Source organism: Colias croceus, chromosome Z (genome assembly GCF_905220415.1).
Source record: "Colias croceus chromosome Z, ilColCroc2.1".
NCBI lineage: Eukaryota > Metazoa > Arthropoda > Insecta > Lepidoptera > Pieridae > Colias > Colias croceus.
Window position 1 is genome coordinate 8,789,662 of NC_059568.1, and position 19,765 is coordinate 8,809,426.

At 41.1% G+C, this 19,765-nt stretch overlaps 1 protein-coding gene across 1 annotated transcript; it reads right to left on the reverse strand.

The window, feature by feature from the left end:
* Positions 1–1,907: 1,907 nt before the first annotated feature.
* LOC123705492 lies at positions 1,908–7,724 on the reverse strand. The gene has a single exon (XM_045654274.1). The coding sequence runs from the start codon at positions 7,722–7,724 to the stop codon at positions 1,908–1,910; it is 5,817 nt and encodes a 1,938-aa protein (XP_045510230.1).
* Positions 7,725–19,765: the final 12,041 nt, after the last annotated feature.

Genomic DNA, 19,765 nt, shown 5'->3' on the forward strand with positions numbered 1-19,765 from the left:
TGTTATTATCAGTTGTAATAGGTTGTAATCGACTTACGATTTGATATTCTTGATTCTAATAAGCGAGTGAAGTTGGCGAGAAGAACGTCGTAAGCGCCGTGCAGATCGTGTCGCTTACGCTGAGAAAATGGATAGCTGCTGTGAAGAGAAAAAATTATTTTTCACGAGGAAGAAAATCGCTAAGTATAATATACACACTCACTTTTTACACTATTTTTTTCAATTTCGTTGAAAAACTAGTCGAAAATCAATATCACAAAAATATCTTAATATCTAGTTGACATGATTTGACAGATGACAAATCCTGAATAGTTGCGGCCACTAGGGGCGCTGTCATCGCGCACACAACGAATATAATCTTCTTATATATAAAAATGAATCCCAAAATGTGTTGGTAAGCGCATAACTTGAGAACGGCTGAACCGATTTTGTTAATTCTTTTTTTATTATATTCCTTGAAGTACGAGGATGGTTCTTATGTAGAGAAGCCGGGGCGGACTGCTAGTATAAAATATTATTAAGGGTTTTAACTTACTACATGTAACTTATAGACTAGATAATAATATATATAAGACTAGATAATAATAATATAGGTAGATAATTAAAAAAAAATCGCAGTCAGTTGAGACCCATTAGAAAAGAATGGATGAAAATAAAAGGAAAAATAAATTACGGTCAATCCGAGTTCGGGAAGTGGGAGGAAGGGAGCTTTTAAGAGAAAAAAATGGTTTCTCTCGATTTCCGACAAAACTACAAGTCCTACGGAAAAAAGTTTAATGGCAAAGTTGTAGGTAATAAAAAGTTCTACAACTTTTGTATTCACAATTTTTTCACATAACTTCAACTCTATATTTTCTCTTGTATCGGCTTTCAATGGCAAAGTTGTAGGTAATAAAAAGTTCTACAACTTTTGTTGGCGGCAGGCCCTCTCAAGTGGACTGTAGTGGCGGGGGGGTTTGTAAATAATACAAACAATTATTTCTTCATACGCAGAGGGCCAGGGTGCCAAGCCGGAGCGGAGTTATTTCCTTAGTTTCTTCTTGTAGCGCGGGAGCAACTGGAATGCCATGACGCAACCAGTTTTGCGTCGATATTTATACTCTACGCGTTATCCCCTCCACTCCGGCTGGCCACGCCCCTTTCCTCACCCTTTATTTTCATTATCTTTATTTTTACATTTTCTACGTTTTCATTACATTCATTATTACATTACTAATTAATTCTACATCCATAACATATCCCGCCAACGCCCCGTTTAGACTGCGCGCACGATTTTCCCGAAATTTACTTTTATACTACCCCGTCCCCCGCTTCAGGTGTATAAATATACTGCGGGGAACGGTTTGTGCGCGCAGTCGCGGACGTGATGCTGTCGGGAAAAGAAACATTAAATTTACATAATATCCTAATCATTACATAATCATTAAATATTAACATCTACAATAGTAAATTCAAAGAAAGACAAAACATTATCGTATACTTAAGGCAACACATAAACAAAGACATTTTCAATATTCAATAAACAAACATAAACATTTACTATCATTAAACAAGACATAAATATTTTAAATTCCAAGTAAATAAGTCTTCAGTCATAATCTTTCATGAATTTTCCTATCTAATTATGACTACGTAATAACAATTTAACAAACATCTTTACATATAAATTCGCTATTCTATTCTTAGTTATAAAATAATCCTTCAGGCATAAGCCTTCAGGAGCTTACTCTACGTTAATACTAGACAGATTAAATACTTTACTTTCCAAACATATAAAACTTTTACATTTAAGAACTCAAATAAGACATACATTTATTCATACTAAAAATAAGCCTTCAGGCGTAAGCCTTCAGGAGTTTATACGTTATCTTATTCTATACTAATTAAATGAGTTGTGTACTTTACATTTACGTTTCGTCGTGCACATTTCTCCCGCCGTCGCACTCTGCGATTCGAACTGGTAGCACGACGATCTTCTTGGTGGGCCGCCGGAGGATTCTGCCGCCGCTGGTCTCCACGTCGACCACTCGTACCTCGCCGTCCTTGCCGGGATACGTGGCGATGACTCGTCCTCGGGGCCACGTGTTCCTCGGATGATTGGAGTCGCACACGATGACCAGGTCGCCGATCTTGGGGGCCGCGCCGCTTGCGTGGGGCTCCCGCCGCTGTTGGAGTACGGGCAGGTACTCTCGCACCCAGCGTCGCCAGAAGGTGTCGGCGAGCTGTTGCGCGCGCTTCCAGTGTGTGCGCGCTGTTGTTTGGTCTTCTTCGATGGTGCAGGGTGGCGGCACGTAACAGTTGGAGCCCAGCAGGATCATATTCGGTGTGATGGCGGGCGGCACGTCGGGGGTCACGGCCACATGAGTGAGTGGGCGTGAGTTTACGGTGGCTTCTACTTCGGCGAGGAGTGTGACGAGCGTCTCGTCACTGGGGTGCTGCTCGTGAAGCGTGTGGCGTAGGGCTTCTTTCACGGTGCGTACCATGCGCTCCCACGCGCCGGCCATGAATGGGGCGGCCGGCGGAAGGAAGCGCCAGCTGATGCGGCGGGCTGCTGCTTCTTCTTCAAGTGCGGCCCACGCGTCCGTGAGCTCTCGGTTGGCCGCGCGGAAGCACGTCGCGTTGTCACTCCATATTTCGGCCGGGCAGCCGCGCCGCGCTATGAAGCGGCGCAGCGCGTTGATCGCTGAGTCGGTGCTGAGCGAGGCGACGACTTCTAGATGTACTGCGCGCGATGTTAAGCACGTGAAGAGGGCCACGTAGCGCTTCTCTCGATGGCGGCCGACGGTTACTTCTTGCGGGCCGAAGTAGTCGAGTCCGGTGAATGTAAATGGGCGCGCGTGATGCGCGAGGCGTGCGGCAGGCAGGTCGCCGGTGGATGGGCGCGCGGGTTTGGCGCGCAGCAGGCGGCAGCGCGGGCAGCTCTTTAGCACCTCCTTTGTCGCGGGTCGTATTCTTGTTATCCACAGTCTTTGCCTTAGTTCATTTACTACAATTTCGACGCCGCCGTGATGTAACTTTTCGTGTACATGCTGTATGTAGAGCTGCGTATACTTGTGTTTTCCGTCGAGCACTGTCGGGTTTGCGGCCTCTGCCTCGATCGCGCTGGCTTCATTCACCCTTCCTCGTAGTTTCAGTATTCCTTCTTCGTTCAATGCGACACTTAATCCCGCTAGTGGACCTTGACATTTTTCAGTGAGCGGGTCTCCTCGCTGTAGTATCGCTATCTCTTTTCCGTACGTTGCTTGTTGTGCTAATTTCACAAGCACGTTTTCCGCGGCGCGTAGGTGGCGCGCACTCAGTATTATATATTTTCTTTCTTCGTTGTTCGGACGCGAGACGATTTTCTCTTTGTTCTTTTTCGTATTTCTTTTCCACGTCGCGTCCTTTTCTTCGTTTTTTCTTGTACGTTTTCGACGTGTTGCGCTGACGAGTTGTTTGGGGCGACGACAGAGTTCGATGAATTGCAGTACGCGGGCCGTTGTGCGCACTAGCCGAGTCCATGTTGAGAAGCGTTCGAGGTCGATGAACGCGGGGGCGGGGTCCGACGAGTTCAACGCGCCGCATTTTTCTTTTTCTTCGCCCGTGTCGGTGATGTTTTCCTTCTTCTCAACCGGCCAGTCGCATTCTTCATAGCGGAGAAAGTCTGGACCGGTGAACCAACGGTGTTGCGGGTCGAAGTCAGCGGGGGTGTTGCGTGTAGCGTCGTCCGCCGTATTGTGCGCCGTGGGAACCCAGCGCCATTCATCCTTCTTCGTGAGATCTTCTATTTCGGCTAGTCTGTGCGCTACAAACGTCTTGTATGTGCGGGGCTCGCCGCGTATCCATGCGAGTGCTGTTCTCGAGTCGCTCCAATACACTTTTCTCTTGAAGACAAAGTCGTGGCCTTCCTCGACTGTTCGTGTGAGGCGTGCTCCGAGCAGGGCGGCTTGCAGCTCCAGACGTGGAATCGATACCGGTTTCGTGGGCGTGACTCTGCTTTTCGCGGCGGCGATCGCGATGTGTATTGATCCGTCGGCGCGCGTCGCTCTGATATACACGACTGCTGCGTATGCCTCTTCGCTGGCGTCCACAAACGTGTGTACCTCTCTCTCAGCAGCGGGTTCGTAGTCATAGCAGCGCGGGATGCGGAGCGCGTCGAGATGCTGTATATTCGCCACCCAGTTTTCCCAGCGGTGTTGTAGCGCGTCGGGAATGGGGTCGTCCCAGCCGGTGTTGTACTTCCACGTATCCTGCATTATCCTTTTCGCCGGTGTGAGGATGGGCGCGATGAGGCCGAGTGGGTCGAAGACCGACATGATGAGACTGAGGGCTTCTCTCTTCGTAGGTGTTCGCTTATTTTCGATTATTTCTTGTGGTACACGTTTCGTGTTGACACGAAAGCCTATGTAGTCCTGCTTCACATGCCAAAGTAGCCCTAATGTTCGCTCTGTCTCGCTCCCGCCGATCTCGACGGTGGTCGCCCCGGTGTTCGTAAAGTTTCTTATCGCGTTTTCTTTGTTCGACGCCCACCCACGTAGCTCGAAGCCGGCGTATCGATGTATGCGATCGACGTGCGCCGTTATCTCCTTTGCTTCATCTTCGGTCGCGTAGCTATGTATATAGTCGTCCATATAATGGTTCTCTTGAATCGCGCGTGCGGCTGCCGGACTCTCGTTCGCGTGTTCTTGCGCGTTTCTATTCTTGATGTAGAGCGCGGTGCACGGTGATGAAGAGGCGCCGAAGATGAGCGATGTCATGCGATATTCATCGGGCGGCCCGTCGTCGCGTCGGTCGCCACGCCAGAGGAAGCGCAGCGCGTCGCGGTCTTCTTCTATAATTTTTATCTGCATGAACATTTCCTTGATGTCGGCGGACACGGCGATTGGATGTTGACGGAACTTCATGATGACGGCGGGCAGAGATTGCAGTAGGTCGGGCCCGGGCAGCAGCATGTCGTTGAGAGAGCGGCCGTGTGACTTAGCGGCCGCGTCGTGCACCAGACGAATCTTCGCTTTGTCCGGGTTGATCACTGGAAAGTGTGGGAGGTACCACACTCTCCCGCCGGTGGGCGGAGTCTGCGCCTTCTCTGCATAGCCGGACGAGAGTAGATTTTCGATTCTTTCCTCATATTGTCTCTTCAGCTCTCCGTCTTTGTCCAATTTCTTTTCCAATGTCTTCAGTCTTTTCAGTGTGTCGCCGTAGTTGTTCGGTGTATCTGCGGACTCGTCTCTCCATAGGAGTCCGGTTTCATATCGGCCGGACGGCAGGCGTTGACTTTTCTTTTCCAGTATGTTGAGTGCCTGCTGCTCCGGGTCGCTGCGTTGTCGCTTAGGTTCGATGCCGATGGATTCTAATTCGAAGTATTTCTTCATCATATTTTCGAGTGTGTCGGGTGACTTCTCCGCTTCCGAGAGATGAGAACAGAACAAAACTGGGTGCTTGTTCGATGAACGGCAGCCGTGCAGTACCCATCCTAACAGTGTCTTCGATGCGACGGGCTGACTCCTCTTGCCGTGCCGTAGTTTACGTGTTATAATGAGCTCCCAGTTGTCTTGTCCGATCAGCAGCTTCGGTGTTGCATTCTCGTACAGCAGGTCGTCTTGCAGGTCGTGCAGATGGTTGCAGCGGGCGATGTCACTTTCGCGGATGGACTGCGTGAACGCGTGGAGTTGGTGCACGGTGCGGGCGTTGTCTAATACGTAATCTTTTTCTTCATGCCGTCCTCGTACTCGTGCCTTCACTCTCTTGCTGTACTCGTGCTCGTTCTCGTGTCCATTCACACCTTGAATTGTGATGGACTCGCGTGGCCCGTCGAGACCCAGCTGTTCTGCAAGCGCCGTTTCTATGATGGTCACCGTGCTTCCCTCGTCGAGCAGCGCGTACGTGTCGCATTTTCCTTTCGGCCCCGTGATGGTGATGGGGGCGATCTTCAGATACGCGCGGCGGCGCGTAGGTTGCTCCGACGTAGCGCTGTTGATGTTTATCGCCGACACGAGGACTTTTTCGTCGTTCTTCGTTTCGGCTTGCGGTTGAGTCGTTTCTTCATTTTTCTTTTCCGCTGTCTTTGTATGATGGAGCATCTTGTGGTGCTTCATGGTGCACCCGTTGAGGCCGCATGGACGAGCGCGGCATGTTGCTCGTTGATGTTTGCTTCGCAGACAGCGGAAGCACACTCGATGTTTCTTCGCTATTTCCCATCGTGTATTTACGTCGCTGTTCGTAAATTGTCGGCACTCGATAAGCTTGTGTTCTCGCTCGCACACCGGGCATCTTGTTTCTCGCTCGCTCGCGTTGCTTGCTGCGTAGGCGCGCTCCGTCCTTTTCCTTGTTATCCTCTCCGTCTCTGTGTCTAACGGAGCGTAACTGGAGCACTTGTCTGCTTCTTTATTCAGGAACTCTGCGAGCTTTTTCAGTAGCGGTGTCTTGTCTCGTTCGTCGGCGGCGAAGTCGTACCACTTATTCTTCATGATCGGTGTGAGCTTCTCGAGCACCTGCCGCAGCATTTCCGGGCTGTGCAGGTATTCTGGTTTTCCTAGTATTTCGACGGTGGCGACGATATTCGCTATTTTGTTTGCGAATATGCAAACATCCCGGGGGTTGTCCGACACTCGTGGTAGCGATTTAATTTTTTCCATTTCACCCAAAACGAGCGCGTCTGGGCGGCCGAACCTTCTCTGCAGGGCTTCGATGATCTTCTCGGGTCCGGTGTGTGATATGAGTAGGGCGGTGACGGCTTCTAGGGCTGCTCCTTTCAGCGCCTTCCTCAATCGTGCGACGTTTTCCCCGTCGGTGAATCCCTCTTCAGTTTCTTCATACGATGCCTTGAACGATAGCCACTCGTTGCTGGAGCCGGTGAACGTCGGTAGTTCACCGCCGTATCTTATTACTTTCCTTTGGCTTCTTGCGACTTCGTTGAAGGCGGTTACAATTGCCGCAACTTCTGGTGACCGCGTGGGCGGGTCTTTCTTCGGTTCCCGTTGCCCGTCGTCCTGTTCCTGGCGGGCCCCCCATCCTCGGTCTTCCTTGTTGTCGGTGTTCTTCGCTATGTAGCGTGGCGGTGAGAGCTCGCGAGTCGGGTTGGCGGCGGGTGGCAGTGGCTGGCTTGAATGCTGTTTCAACCACGACTCGACCCGTCGTTCCGGTTCGTAGTCCTCTTCTTCCTCTTCCGTTGTTGATTCTTCTTCAGCGCGGATTCTTTCTAACCGCGCCTTTTCTAGTTCTGCTGCGGCCTTCGCTTGTTCCAGCTTTAGTTCGGCTAGGCGTTCCTTCGCCTCCAACTCCGCGAGGAGTCTCTTGCGGGAGGCTACGGAGCGCCGCGACCGCACCTCTGATGCCTGGCGGAGCGTCTTCGAGCGGCGTGCTGGCGACCCGACGGCGACGTTCGATGGCGCCGCGAGAGCGGCGTTTGTATTTAAGTTGACGTTGCTTATTGGCGCCGCGAAAGCGGCGGTCGTCGGCGCGTCGGCGTTGTCGGCTGGCGCCGCGAAAGCGGCGTTTGTGTATCCTACGACGGGTGACGGCGCTGGCTGCAACTTGTCGGCGGGCATGGTGCTCGGCGTAGGTGGCGTCGAGCTGCTCTTTTCTTCTGTCCTCGTCGTTCTCGTCGCGGTCGTGCAGGTCTCCGATGTCTCCGTCGTGCCGCTCGTTTCTTCCGATGTGTTCGTTGATGACGTTCCTGTGGCGGTGGCGGTCGTCTCGGATACCGATGGCGTGGCTCCTCTTCCGCTCCGGCTTCTCGTGTTCATTTTTCTTCTGATCCGGCTCGAAGCTGACCAATGTTGGCGGCAGGCCCTCTCAAGTGGACTGTAGTGGCGGGGGGGTTTGTAAATAATACAAACAATTATTTCTTCATACGCAGAGGGCCAGGGTGCCAAGCCGGAGCGGAGTTATTTCCTTAGTTTCTTCTTGTAGCGCGGGAGCAACTGGAATGCCATGACGCAACCAGTTTTGCGTCGATATTTATACTCTACGCGTTATCCCCTCCACTCCGGCTGGCCACGCCCCTTTCCTCACCCTTTATTTTCATTATCTTTATTTTTACATTTTCTACGTTTTCATTACATTCATTATTACATTACTAATTAATTCTACATCCATAACATATCCCGCCAACGCCCCGTTTAGACTGCGCGCACGATTTTCCCGAAATTTACTTTTATACTACCCCGTCCCCCGCTTCAGGTGTATAAATATACTGCGGGGAACGGTTTGTGCGCGCAGTCGCGGACGTGATGCTGTCGGGAAAAGAAACATTAAATTTACATAATATCCTAATCATTACATAATCATTAAATATTAACATCTACAATAGTAAATTCAAAGAAAGACAAAACATTATCGTATACTTAAGGCAACACATAAACAAAGACATTTTCAATATTCAATAAACAAACATAAACATTTACTATCATTAAACAAGACATAAATATTTTAAATTCCAAGTAAATAAGTCTTCAGTCATAATCTTTCATGAATTTTCCTATCTAATTATGACTACGTAATAACAATTTAACAAACATCTTTACATATAAATTCGCTATTCTATTCTTAGTTATAAAATAATCCTTCAGGCATAAGCCTTCAGGAGCTTACTCTACGTTAATACTAGACAGATTAAATACTTTACTTTCCAAACATATAAAACTTTTACATTTAAGAACTCAAATAAGACATACATTTATTCATACTAAAAATAAGCCTTCAGGCGTAAGCCTTCAGGAGTTTATACGTTATCTTATTCTATACTAATTAAATGAGTTGTGTACTTTACATTTACGTTTCGTCGTGCACAACTTTTGTATTCACAATTTTTTCACATAACTTCAACTCTATATTTTCTCTTGTATCGGCTTGGGTAATATTTCAAAAGAAAAAAAAAATCATCTGTTGTAAGTTACGATACAACTAATATTTTACAGCATATTATAAAGCAAAATGATGTCGATAAAAACATTTCAGGTCGTTCGAGAAGTGTGCCTGATTTAGTAAAAGCTCATTATCACACTATTTGTATGCATTTCCTGAGAACATTTACATTTAATGAGGTAATGTTTATTTTTTTACACCATATGAAAGTAGAGATTTCAATGAACAAAAGGCTTACCGAGTTTAAGGTCAATACACTGGAAGTATACGAAAACAATAATTTTCGTATTCTTCCAAAGTATTCTATAAAATCTTTCAGCCAGGGCCTTCTTAGACTATTCTGGGGCCCTTGGGCCCACAAGAATTTGAGGTCCTTCTCGAATGTAAAGAAATCGACTATAATTTTTTTTTCACTATGAACTGCTTGATTGTAGGTAATGAAATATATTATTATTGTTCAAAATTTTAGTCAATTGTATGCGGCATTTCTTTGTTTATTTCGGGATTTCTGTTGAGAGAAATCATCTATTACTGAAAGATTTTTTTTTTGAAGAATTTCACTTTCTGTGCTCGTGATTATTGACAAGTTACTTAATCTTTTTCCTTAATATTGGCTTAAATGAAAATTTATTGTTTTGAGGTCATTTCCAAGGAAATTCGTTGCACTTTTTTGGTCAATTGGTCAGATTCGATTATTGTTAATTGATAGATAGATCTAAAGAAAATTAAATCCCCAAGTTTATGGGGTCACAAATATTACCCGATGCTGAAGACGTTCTACCTATTATTGTGGAGAAGAATTTTATTTCACGTTTGTTTGTTTTTTTTTTATATATTTTATCATTGTTGTAAAAATGTGTTACTACGTAAATAAGCTAATGATATTTTTTTATCTCAGCTAATTATAATATTATAAATTTGCTGAATCATTGATATACATTTTGATAATTTTATTGTGTCAGTATTATTTAAAAACTTATCTTCTTATTTATTAAACAAAACTTATTTTCTTGTTTATCATTAAACGAAAGACGCTCTCCGCCACGCAACGGATTAGTTTTAAATTTTATATTCTATTATTTAGGAAAACAAGTACCGTTTCTAATTAATACCACTTAATACTTATAAAATATCTTATTAATTATCATAAATAATAGAATGTAAAATTTAAAACAATTACACATATAAAAAGTTTAGGGATATTTTGATATCTTTAAATAAATAATAATTTAATGCTATTGTAAACGGAAGAATTAAAGCTCATATAAAGGTGTTTCATAAAAAATAAAATCATTTCATGATTTTTTTTTGCTCTATTAAAAATGTTAATTTTTCCTCACCAAGGTGGAATTTGGGATGATAAGGATATTCATTAGATATATACAATTTTTTTATTAAAAATTGAGATGTTTTCATAGAAAAATTTCATATTTTGTGATGAAGCCTACGAAAAAGATTTTTCGAACGCTGACTAAACAGTATGATCTCAAACTAATACATTTCTTTATTCAATTAGAGTTCTAGAAGCACTTTTAAGTCGTCATAACATAGTTTTACCCTTTAGGTACTACCGATTTGGAAAACAATAGATACAACATCTATAGAGTTTAAAATCATGCCAATTTTACATTTTGATTTTACATAACAGGTATGTACAATGTACATATCGATGACTTACAGCCAAAAAGGGATAAGCGCCATTTTTTGGAGAACGGACTTATATATACCGCTGAATTGCTCTTTTTTTTCTGCGTCGTTTGGTCTAGTTCACACATCTCTAGGTTAAACTTTAAGTCGGTTAGGCGGTAGTTAAATCAAAGACTAAGGCCAAATTTCTTCGTCTTAAACGACAGATTTTTTTGTGTGGAATGCATTTTGGTAGTTAATCAAAAATATTTCAATACAAACAACCTTTATACTTTTTGGGCTTCCTGTAAAATTTTACTATTTTAACGTTAAACCATTTTGTCTGAAGGCAAGTATAAAAAAATATGCGTTTAAGATAATTTGCTTCGCTGTAATTTTTTGTTAAATTTCATTTAGTACTTTACGCTCGTGCCTTCAAAAAACAAAATTGTCGTTTGATGTAGAAAGGCAACATTTTTGAGACTTAATTTGGTGTTTAGCAGTTAATTGCCGGTTAGTCTTTAAACACTTAAATGGCGGATACTACATTTGTCCCTATAAATATTTAATAATAGTTTGTCGCTTATACTTTTTTTCCCTCTCGAAACAGAAGAAATTATGACGCTTAGGATAACATAGCAGAAATGAAAAATACGTTTATGCTAATTTGTTTTCATCCTATTTGTCGTTTATCTGTCTAAAAACAGTTTGGAATGGTGGTTATCGGTATCGTTTCCCCAAACCTACGAGCCCAAGCGGCTTCGCGATGAGAAGACTGATTTCATAAATCTTAATTAATGTTAAGAAAACTTTGTTTGTTAAAGTTGCAGTTCTTTTTTTTTAATTTTTGTAATGTTTTCTATGAGAAATACCTACACAGAACAAAAATTTATTATACATAAAAATTACAAAACGTTGAATTCTATTTAAAAAATCTAGTTATATTGGTGCACTTGGCGATAGACTAGCGCGACTTCCTTCGGGAACAAGGACGTTTTGGTCCCTCGCCAAGGCCATCCAAGGTAACTTTTGTCGTTCATCCTTTCCACCTTTGCACAAGGACGAAGACTCTCTGGCCCATTCCGCTAAAGAGAAAGCCGAACTCTTGGGCGCTCTCTTTGCTAGGAACTCGACTCTTGATGACAGGGGAATGACACCGCCGACCATCCCGCGGTGCAACCATTCAATGGCGGATATACGCTTCACACAACGTGCCGTTCGAAACGCTCTCTTTTCCCTTGACATCCATAAGTCGACTGGGCCGGATGGAGATTGTGCTTAAGACATGTGCTCCTGAGTTGGCACCGGTTGTAACGCGTCTTTTTCGGCTCTCTTACGCCAAAGGCATTGTCCCGAATTCGTGGAAGACTGCTCTTGTCCACCCAATCCCTAAAAAAGGCGATCGCTCAAATCCGTCTACTCAAATCCGTAAACTACAGACCGATCGCCATCACTTCTTTACTCTCCAAAATAATGGAATCCATTATTAACTGCCAGCTCATGAGGTATCTGAAGGAGAACCAGTTGTTAAGCGACCGGCAATACGGTTTCCGTAGTGGTCGCTCGACTGGTGATTTTTTGGTGTACCTCACTCACAGATGGGCGGAGGCGGTTGAGAGTAAAGGGGAGGCATTGGCTGTAAGTTTGGATGTAGCGAAAGCCTTCGATCGGGTCTGGCACAAGGCACTTCTAGCGAAATTACCATCTTTCGGACTTCCTGCAAGGTTATGCGATTGGGTTGCCAGCTTCCTGGAAGAGAGGAGCATTAAGGTCATTATCGACGGTTCTTGCTCTAAGCCTCTTCATGTGAACGCTGGTGTCCCACAAGGCTGCGTGCTATCTCCTACACTGTTCCTTCTGCATATCAATGATTTGTTACAAATCAGTAACATTCATTGCTATGCAGACGACATTACGGGGGATGCTCTTTATCCCGGCCGTGCAAACACCTCAAAGGAAAGCCTCAATGAGAGTCGAAACAAACTTGTGTCTGAAGTCGAGTCTTCTCTCCAAGAAGTCTCGGAGTGGGGCGAACTTAATCTTGTCGAGTTCAATCCCCTAAAGACACAGGTTTGCGCGTTTACCGCTAAAAAGACCCCATTTGTCGTAGAACCTCGGTTTAAGAGTACTCCTCTTAGTATATCGCCGAAAATCGGAATCCTCGGAGTTGAAATCTCGAGTGACGTTCAATTCCGCAGTCATTTGGAAGCGAAAGCTAAATTAGCCTCGAAAAAACTTGGTGTGCTCAGTAGATCGAGACAGTACTTCAAGCCGGCCCACCGACTTCAGCTGTACAAGGCTCAGGTGCGACCGCATATGGAGTACTGTTCTCATCTCTGGGCCGGAGCCCCACAGTATCAACTCCTTCCACTTGACCGCATCCAACGTCGAGCAGCTCGAATTGTCGATGACCGTAGGCTTTCCGATAGGCTCAATCCACTGTCAGTGCAGAGAGACGTTGCGTCTCTCTGTATACTGTACAGAATCTACTACGGGGAGTGCTCTGAGGAATTGTTCCACCTTATACCAGCCGCACAGTTCCACCACCAGACCACACGCCGTAAAAACCAGTTCCATCCGCACCATCTGGATGGTTGGCGCTCCACCACTGTCCGCTTTACCCGTAACTTCCTTCCGCGTACGGTGAAACTGTGGAACGATCTGCCACCTGCGGTGTTCCCGAACAACTACGACATTGAGGCCTTCAAGAAAAGAGCTTATTTGTACATTAAAGGCCGGCAAAGCACCTGTAACACTCCTTGTGTTACAAGTGTTTATGGGCGGTGGTGACCACTTAACATCAGGTGGCCCACCTGCTCCTTTGCTTGCTCTGACATAAAAAAAAAAAAATTACCTTTGTTATTTTTAAGTTAATTTGAGCTCGGCTATGTAAGAGCCATTCGTCGGAGATGCTTTTTTATTTTGTTTTTGATTTTGTGATGCTTATGTTATGTGCTTTTAATACGTCCAATAAAGACTGATTTGATAAATATTGATGTCTTCTAATTATTTACATCCCTAAAGCAAAATTTGGGGCAAAGCAAGTTTCAGTATCTTATGCAAAATATTTCCGTTAAAAAATTTAACTTTATACAGTTTTGCATACTGTTAATTTTTATTCGGTAGCTCCTTACACAGTATTTACCTATATTTTTTCCCTAAAACTTTTGCTTGTGACATTTTTCTTCGATGTATATAACATTTAAATTAGAATTACGTCATTTATGCTCAAGCAAAAAATTCAAGTATTTACACTTATGCCATTTATCCTGTTTACAAAATAAAAACCATTTGAGGATAAGCGACAGTAAATTGTATTTTGCGCTATATAATGGAAAAATAAAAACGTCATTTAATAAGTACTAAATTCAATGCTATATTGTATACATCTCCAGCTTTTTGGGGTCTATACAATTTTTTTTATGAATTTTTTTTTTATATTTTTCACTTTAAACCACTCTCATGAACAATTTTATAGGTGGCGGTTATCCTTTATTGGCTGTAAAGCATCGATATAGAGGTAAAATGTAAACAGAATCATAATACATTAATAATAATACCTACCAAAGATCTGTCCTGTGATTCAGCGACAATCCATGGATTTTCATCTTCCATAATATATTCATAAATCCTATAGGTAAGAGGGTCTCTGATCTAAATTCTAATACATATTTCATTTAAGTTTTAAATTTAGTACAACTAAATTCTTTAAAACTATGATTTAATATTATGTACTCCAAATAATCAAATCACTCATGTGTGTACGTCGGTGTCATTGTGTGTAAAATCTGAAAAAGTAAGGTATTAGGTATTATTATTCAATAAATATCCTCACATTTAAGTGATAGCATGTTTCTGTTGAATTGCCAAATAGCTTTATAAAATCAGGCATATTTCTCGATATTTCCATACATTGAATATCTTCTTTGTATGCAGTGCGCATTATGTCAACCACAGTCAACGTGTCTGTTATATTTTGGTTATATTGAACAAATAGGTTACCTACTGAAAATATAAATGTGTTAAAATGGGCGCAGGTTGAATATTGAACTAACTTGATACGAAAATGGTTTTAACTGACGATTTACATATTCTAAAGTAGGATTATAGATATTTTTTATATAAGATGTCGAGAAAATTTTCAAAAGTAAAAAGCGCGCAATTTCCCTTTTTTTCATGATAAAATGTTAATTAAAAATATATAAACATCGAACAATAATTTCGCAAAAGCGATCCATAGAGAGGAATATTAAAATTTCTCGTAGTTGTAGGCCATCCTTTGTTGTGTCACAATTACTTGGTGGTATCAGCGAGTAAGCGCGTGGAGGACTATAATCCGCGCAGGCGAAACCTCGCTCCGCCCCAGGGCGTGGTTTCCACCACCCTGGCCCACCGGAGGCCTCGGTATTATGCTTGCTTCCTGTCCACAGACGCTCGTTTGCTCCTCAGATATATATCGATTTGTTTATTTTTTACCGTGCAAACAAGTTCTTCCGAGTGTCAGTGTTGTGTCCGGGCTTCGGCGCCGGAATGAACGGTGACGCGACATCCGTGCAATGCCGATCACACTAACCCGAGGTAAGACACTTGTGTATTTAAGAGGGAGGTGTCGGATTGTGTTCTCTTAACACAACACCCGTTATGTTTTAACGATGGGCATTTACACGGTTATATACTTCTTAGTCCTGTTACAAATAGAAGTACTCTACTCTACTCTACAACCTTATATGTTTAAATTAAAATGACCGGTATAGGAAAAGTAATTTAACGTATAATTTTTACATTTAAATAATATTCTAAACATATTGAGATGTAATAGCTAATTAAATTTTTACTTAAAAAGAGTACCTATACAGCGCGAGTACGCAAATTAAATATCTACAAACTAAACTGTGACTTATCAATTAAAATAAATCATATCTAGTACATACATATCTAGTAGTATCTAGTACAGTATTAATCTATCGTGTTTGAGCATAATTTAATAATGCTTAGAAAAATGGCGGTTCGAAATTACTAGCTGGGCGGGCGGCAACAGCACAAAATTTTTGTGTTTTGTTGTTTAAATAAAATATTTACAAAACGATTATCTTCAATATACTTTTGTGATATACCAATCTATTCAATTTCAAGATTAAGTTGCAACTGATGACTTGATAAATCAATGTTATTTGGGTAAGACGCTCATATAAATAGATATAGAGCGACATTCATTAAATCTAAATTAAATGCATGGAAGTTAATGGATCATTTTAATGGACTCTCAATTGAAGATTTCCTTTATATTATATAATAAATAATGTACTATGTAAATAAAGAGCTTTTTTCTCGACTATTATGCAAGTTAATTAAAACATTAATCACTCTACATTTCGCACCTTCCTTCTGTTAAAAAGCGCTTAATTTAATTTAATATAATAAAACCTGCTTTTAATTTATTTTTCAATGATTATATGATCAAGGTGACAAAAAAGAGCTCCGTCTATGATACTTATCCATAGAGCACTGTTATAATATAAAGCAGCATAAAATCACTATGTATGTTCTAATATGAGTCACTAATTAGGTGTCGGTAAGGTGTCGGTTTTGAATTTTTCATTCAAAGAAAATTATTTGTGCCAAATTACCATACATGTATCCAAATTGAAATAAAGAAATTTAATGAGTAAACTTTAAGTTAATATGCTTCATAAGAAACACTGTTTTTATAATTTGAAAGTTTAATAGATCTGTTAATTTAACCCTCAATGTTTAAACCTTAAACAAATAATTAAATAATAATAGTTTAGAGTCACATTCCAGTTTCTTGCAGATTGACATCCGATAACAAAAGCACTGCGAATTTAGAACCTACTTTGAACCTACTTCGCCCATGGTACATATTTACGTTTTCTCTATATACCTAAGAACCATCCTCGTACTTCAAGGAATATAATAAAAAAAGAATTATCGAAATCGGTTCAGCCGTTCTCGAGTTATGCGTTTACCAACACATTTTGCGATTCATTTTTATATATAAGACTAGCGGTCCGCCTCGGCTTCGCCCGTGGTACATGTTTACGTTTTCTCTACATAAGATCCATCCACGTACTTGAAGAAATATAAAAAAAAAAGAATTATCGAAATCGCTTCAGCCGTTCTCGAGTTATGCGCTTACCAACACATTTTGCGATTCATTTTTATATATAAGAAGATTAGTATGCAAATGCCTATTACTATCCTAAAATATATAATATGTATAACAAGTATAGGGACTATAGGGTTGATAACATTTTGAAATCGACAAGAGGATAGCTACGCCTATGCACGGAATTTACACACATGCTTCTGCTGATTCTCTTATGTATGACTTACTAGATTTCCGCCCGCGGCTTCACCCGCGTTTTGAAAGAAAAGCCCGCATAGTTCCCGTTCCCGTGGGATTTCCGGGATTGCGTCATTTTCCCGGAATAAAAAGTAGCCTATGTCCTTTCTCGGGTATCTAAATATCTCCATACCAAATTTCATGAAAATTGGTTCAGTAGTTTAGGCGTGATTGAGTAACAGACAGACAGACAGAGTTACTTTCGCATTTATAATATTAGTATGGATGACGACTGAAATCGGATATCAATCAAGATCAAAATCATTTTGAATTTTTAAGAACAGAAAGAAGAGTAGTTAATGTGAAGAGAATCAACGATCAAGATAATTATTATGAATATTTACTGTAGATATTTATAAAAAATCTATTCCTCAATGTGGCTAAGCTTAAAACAATAATTGCCTTCTGGTAAACAGCCAGTTCTTAATATAATCTAACTAGCTTTCCACCCGCAGCTTCGCCCGTGCAGTCAAAGAAAAACCCGCATAGTACCCGTTCCCGTGGGATTTCCGGGACAAAACCTATCCTATTTCCCGGGGTAAAAAGTAGCCTATGTCCTTTCTCGGGTATCAAAATATCTCTATACCAAATTTCATGCAAATTGGTTCAGTAGTAAAGGCGTGATTAAGTAACAGACGGACAGACAGAGTTACTTTCGCATTTATAATATTAGTATGGATTATTATGGATTTCATGAACATAACAACATAACACATATAATTACCAAGTATAACGTATTCATGCAATAATTAATTCAGCATGATTTACGCGAATATTATTCAAGTGTTCAGCGCTGTCTTGTGAGGCCCAATTTATGCGACTATGGTAATGCATGTTGATGTCCAGAATATATTTGCGTGTCAAAGATGCTAATGTTTCTAGTTATTAGGGGTTAAATGTTTTTATCTTTATCTCCATTTATAGGAGTTTTATTAATAGTTATATTGAGAATATAGTACTTAGTATTAAGTTTGACCAAAGTTTTTTGTATGAAATATCTTATAATACTTTAAATGTAGTTTTTATGAAAGAAAATTATATGCAAATTGATCTATTGTCTATCTGATAACCAATTAGTAGAAAATGAACATCCCACCAAAAACATTTTCATGTAAAATGTTGCCAAGACGAGCCCGACTCGCACTGTCAAAAAGTTATCAGATCTCATGTAGAGCCAAGCTTCTAACACTACACGCCCTAACTCTACAAGGCCTAACTTCACAAACTCTACACCTTAGTCAAAATATGTGGCTTGGCCATTTCGCTACATTCACATCGGCGTAAGGTGAAAAATTAATTCACTGTTCATTACTTTTGTGTTATACAATAGTTCTTGTAGTAACGAACGGCCAAGCCACATATTTTGACTAAGGTGTAGAGTTTGTGAAGTTAGGCCTTGTAGAGTTAGGGCGTGTAGTGTTAGAAGCTTGGCTCTACATGAGATCTGATAACTTTTTGACAGTGCGAGTCGGGCTCGTCTTGGCAACATTTTACATGAAAATGTTTTTGGTGGGATTTCATTTCTTTTTGTAAGTTGTTAACAAATTTTTTTTTATTTTCTTCTTCTTTTTTTGGGGTGTATTTCTTGCACATCAGATACGCCTTTTTTATATCCCACTCTCTTGTCAAGGACATTTTTTTTATATTTAGCTACTGTGTAGACGTAAGAGGCAGGAGACGTTCGCAACACTTCTTTCTATTCATTCATATTTATATGATCTGATCTGAAGTATATGTCTCAATATATGTCGATTAAATTTTTAATTTTTTTTAACAAGGAGTACCTATACATATATATATCTAGGGGAACCAAGTTTTAGATTATTAGTAATTAGATTAGACCTCTAGCGTCATCAAAATTTAATTTAAAATTACAGGTCTCATACAAACTCCCATCCCCTAGTTTAAGGGGTTGGGGGATGAAAGTTACAAGTTTTATAATTTTTCTGTTGTTTGTGTGCTAATACTAGCTTATATACAAAATTTCAGCTTTCTAGGACATTAGGAAATACCTTAAGAATTTTGATGATCATCAGTGAGTCAGTGACGAAATTAGCGTTTTTTAGATATAAATAAAATCTGAAGTATAAAAGCTAATGTAATTAAAACTTAATATGTTCAATTAGTCCGCTATTGACAATATATCCCGAAAATTTTGTTGATCTAGCATAATCCAAACCCAAGTTATGAGGGTTCAAAAAAACGTCGAAGCGCTTCGAGAAAAGGTAGGTAGTGCCCGTGCGCTTCGCTTTCGCTTGGCTTGTCTTGGCGGGGGCACTACCGTGCCCCCAGATGAAAGTGAACCATATGATTAACTTGTTACTAAAATAAATAAAATGCAAAAGGATAATACCTATTTTAAACTCAATTTAAATTCATGACTTCAATTTAAAAATGGTATTAATTGGACAAGAACGAAAATAAGGTACTCAAATATATTAAAAATCTACGGAAGCAACCGCTGTAGACTTTAAGATACATTTTAAATCGCTGTAATATATTTTGTAGTCTTTTACTTATATAACTAAGATATTTTCAAATTTATAAGTGCATTTTTATTTTGTACAATAGGTCTGTTCGGTCCGTTTTTTTTATAAACCCTGAAATCAGAAAAAATGGATTGAATTTTTTAATTTTGTTTCTTATTTAAATAATCGATTGTGTGCTAACTTAGGAATATGGAAATTATTGTTGAACTGGCTTGCGCCCGCGACACCATAAGTTACAATTGCTTTATTTGCACGAAAAATATAAACATTGGTTGTAATGTTCATCATCATCATCATCACCATTGCGTTCAACTCAATCACGGAGAAGAAAGAAGGTAGTCCGAAAACCTCAAACAAGTTTCCTATTTTTATGGATTCTATTACAAAAACAAAAACATAATGTGTATTTTAATTCTCTTCAAAAATAGCAGGAGGTTTGAAA